Here is a 3,786-nt window from a genome sequence, read left to right as displayed (position 1 = left end):
TTCAATCAAATCTTTTTTTAATTCTCCAAAAACTCACTTTATCTTCTAACCTTTGACATAAAAACTCATTTAATCCTTTAAAACAACCCTTTAAAAAATATAAACTCCTTTGTTTTATTTTTTAAATAAAAATAAAAATAAAAATAAAAAACTTTTCTTTTCGAAAAAACCTTTTGTATTAAGACTTCTTTAATTAAAAAACCTTTGGAATCAGGTCAAACCCTCTTTACACAGCCACACGTGACTTTTTAAAAAATATCACACTTTCCCAGCTATGGTCTTCGGCGTTGCTTTAAAAGACCCATTCTAATAATTCCTTTTTTTTAATATTTAAATGGAGTCGGAGTCGCCTAACAAGGTGGAGAAATTGTCTATTAGAAGTGATCAGAATTCAGGTAAAAATATTTCAAAAAATTTTGTAAAGGCAGTGCTTGAACCATATTTTTATGGTGGAAATGGATTCAACACCATCAAAAATGTCTAGGACACCTAAAATTTTGAAGTTTAACAACTATAATTTGGATTTACAAAAATCATTACCAGATTTTCTCTAAATATAACTGAAACTTTCAAGGCAATTCCTCCACCTCATTACACTACGGGTATTTAAACTCTGCCGACAAATCACTTTTTCAACTACACTTTGACTTTCCAACACACAGACTAACGCACCTTTGATTTTTCAAGTTTGGTTAAAAAAACAAACGTTTTATATTTCACCAATGAAATTTTGTTGAATGATACACCCTTGACTCGAGGCTACGGCAGACACTAACTGCTCTGCTAAACGACGGCTTGCTTCATATTTTCCCACTACTCAATTCTTAGACGACCGGGCGATGGGTGTCCATCTACGCTGTCTGCACACCAAACGTTCATATCTACGCTGTCTGCACACCAAACGAGCTCGGCTACAGCGGCTGAGAAACTTTCGACTCTCTTATCATTCGCACACGCAAGGTGCGGCGCTGCAAGCTGCGGTTGAAGAATGCCTTGGAAAGGCAAAGAGGAGAAAAATAAAAATTAACACACATAAACTATAGAAATGGTTAGTCTTTTCATTTGATCACAAAAAAAAAATTGATTCATTACACTGAACGGTCAGATTATTTATATTTATATTTTTAGATTAAAAATCTCAAAATAACTCAACATATACACATTTTAAATTTGACTTTTCCCAAAATATAACTTAATTCCAACTCACTAGATTACTCTTCTAAATTTAACCAACTCTAACTTACCCTAATTATCCACTTAATAACTTATTTTTACTTTCGACCATTGAAAACATAGCAGGAAACATTAAAATATTAAAACCAAAAACACTTATATTTATCCACTTAATAACTTATTTTTACTTTCCACAATGTTACCTTAGTAACATGAATATTACACAAACATGAGAAATTGAATCTCACAGCAAGAAAACTATGACGCATCGTGCCATTTACATTAATTTTCTGCCTGATATGGTAGCGTTCCATTAAGTTTTATCCGCATCGCAAAAGGCAAAAGAGTGTTCGGCCAAGACTGCTGCCTGAGCTGAGTCTGTAGACACTGATATTCTTCCCTATCAGCTGGGCAGACCAATGTTACGACCGCGTGAATCAAGGAAATGGTGGTGTTAAAATATCTTCTGCAATCAATATATAAATACAAGTTTGCAACAATTCTGGAAAATGAATTGTGGGCAGTGCCCCCGATTTTCAGAGAGGACCTTTTCGTCGTTTATATATTAGGAACGTCGGGTTGATTACATCCACCCAGAAGTTTCCAATGTCCATGCCGGGGAAAAATCTCCGTCCAAAAACATGCCTTCGCTGACAAAATCTCTGTTTATATAATCTTGCAGCTCGCTCGCATGGCAGGAATCTTCATACAATGCAAACTGTTGATAGTTTTCAAACTCGTTTTTGAAGTCCCAATTTTCACCCTGGAATTTCAGATCCGGGTTCTCGCACAATCCCTCGGCGCTCAAGGTTTCCTTGGGAAATTGACAAATCTCATCCTTAAAATCCAGAACGGGGCCCGAGGGGATCCCGAGATCATCGTCTGAAGCCTCTAGGAGGTAACACAGATCAATATCGGAGTTCGAAACTAGAGTTTGGCTGTCATAGCCGCGAGAAATATCGGAAGCAGAGGAATTATCCGCCGAGATGGGGGCATAAAGTGCGGAACATGTCGCGCTGATCTCCTCTTCCAGGCTTCTCATGACCCCACAGACGACATCCTCACTGCAGACTGCTTGTTCTTCTGCTAGGATGTTGTCTGGTAGCGGCAAATGACGAAACAGGTCCGTTTCTTCGCCATTGAAGCGTTTGAACTCCCGGACCTCATTGGAGTCCAGCAGAACCTCCGTCTCTCGACCCCGCTTTCTGAGCGTATTAGACATGATAGAAAGACCTCCTAGAGATTCGAACACGGAACACAAGGGTAATGATAATTCGGCTGCAGCGAAGAACTGATCTTCCTGTTATAACAGCCGATGTGGCTAACAGAGCGGATAAGATAGGAGACAACAGGGGGATTGGCTATTTGTAACCATGCATAGCAACTCACAGGAAGCTATATACTTATATAGCTTTTTTTATTCGTAAGAGTCTTTCATATGCCAAAGGGAGTTGAAGAATCGGAGGGAAGATTACAAATAATAGCAACGAAGATTGCAGGCGGCAGGTATGACTCCCCGTGGATGCCAATGCTCCTGTTTAAATATTGGAATAAAGCTTGGCCTCATTGGTAGATGTCAATTTTCAAGTCAATCATATCAATAAACGGTACTGCGGACCCATTTCCATGTTGCATCATGGTGCCGTTTAAACGTTTCATCATCTTTCATCGAACTCTGATGTGACACGATCTTAAGCAGTTAAAAGACAGTGGCCATGAAATTTCCCAGAAATAAGGGGACCACTAATATATTTCCACAATTTAAAGATGTTAATAAATTCTAATAAAGATTAATTAATTATGTTTTTTTAAATATAATACACACAGTATATTTATTTCAAAGCAACATGGTTATCGTACATTGTTAAAATTCGACATTTATTTTTATCAAATAAAATATGTATTATATATCAGTATTTTTATTAGCTTTTCATTTACCATATTTACAATGCATTCATATTTTAACAAATAAGGAATTTATTTTTGGGATTTTAATTTATTTTTGTTTTTTAAGTAAAGTTTGTTATTAATATTTATAATTATTTTTGGGATTTTAATTTTTTTTGTTTTTTTAAGTAAAGTTTGTTATTAATATTTATAATAATTTTTTTCAAAAATAAATATGGTTAAGATAAGAATGAATTTTTATGAGTTTTAAAGTGAAATTGAACATTAATAAATCATCAAAATATTTTGGGGTGAAAGAGTGTTATTTTTGTAATAGTGAGAGGGTTGAAGATAAAAAGTATTTTTGGTTTTACTGGCATTTGTTTCTCTCTCTTCTTTTTTATTATAGAAATAAAATATTAAAAAATCTCAACTAATTTCATACATTCCTAAGGTCTCTATACCATATTGATCTTAGTGGACGCTAAACATCATCATCATAATCATTATTTTAAAAAATAAACATGTTAAAATAAAATATTTTTGATAGATACTAAAAATATAAAATATTATACATTTAAATTTAAATGGTTTTTTTTATATATAAGTTTTGTATTGGTGAGGCTACATCATGGTCATGTTGAAGAATAACACCCAAGTAGACTAGCTAATTGAATGGATGACTTAACATCTAGAAGTGTCTCAACAACTTATCAAATCATTGTC

General features: G+C 34.4%; 1 protein-coding gene across 1 annotated transcript; it reads right to left on the bottom strand.

The window, feature by feature from the left end:
* Window positions 1–1,344: 1,344 nt before the first annotated feature.
* Window positions 1,345–2,671, bottom strand: LOC149171612 (uncharacterized). Its single transcript, XM_089427527.1, has one exon. It carries the CDS (start codon window positions 2,393–2,395, stop codon window positions 1,757–1,759), a length of 639 nt encoding a protein of 212 aa, XP_089283653.1. The 5' UTR covers window positions 2,396–2,671; the 3' UTR covers window positions 1,345–1,756.
* Between the last annotated feature and the right edge of the window lie 1,115 nt (window positions 2,672–3,786).

This window comes from Pinus tabuliformis, chromosome 4_2 (assembly GCF_031772625.1).
Source record: "Pinus tabuliformis cultivar Carrire ecotype Pingquan chromosome 4_2, CPIR1, whole genome shotgun sequence".
Classification (NCBI taxonomy): domain Eukaryota; kingdom Viridiplantae; phylum Streptophyta; class Pinopsida; order Pinales; family Pinaceae; genus Pinus; species Pinus tabuliformis.
The sequence above is the reverse complement of the archived record's forward strand: the minus strand, read 5'-3'. Positions and strand labels throughout refer to the sequence as shown.

Bases quoted from the DNA above. Each gene is read 5' to 3' on its own strand.
- LOC149171612 (XM_089427527.1), bottom strand. From the start codon at position 2,395: ATGTCTAATACGCTCAGAAAGCGGGGTCGAGAGACGGAGGTTCTGCTG.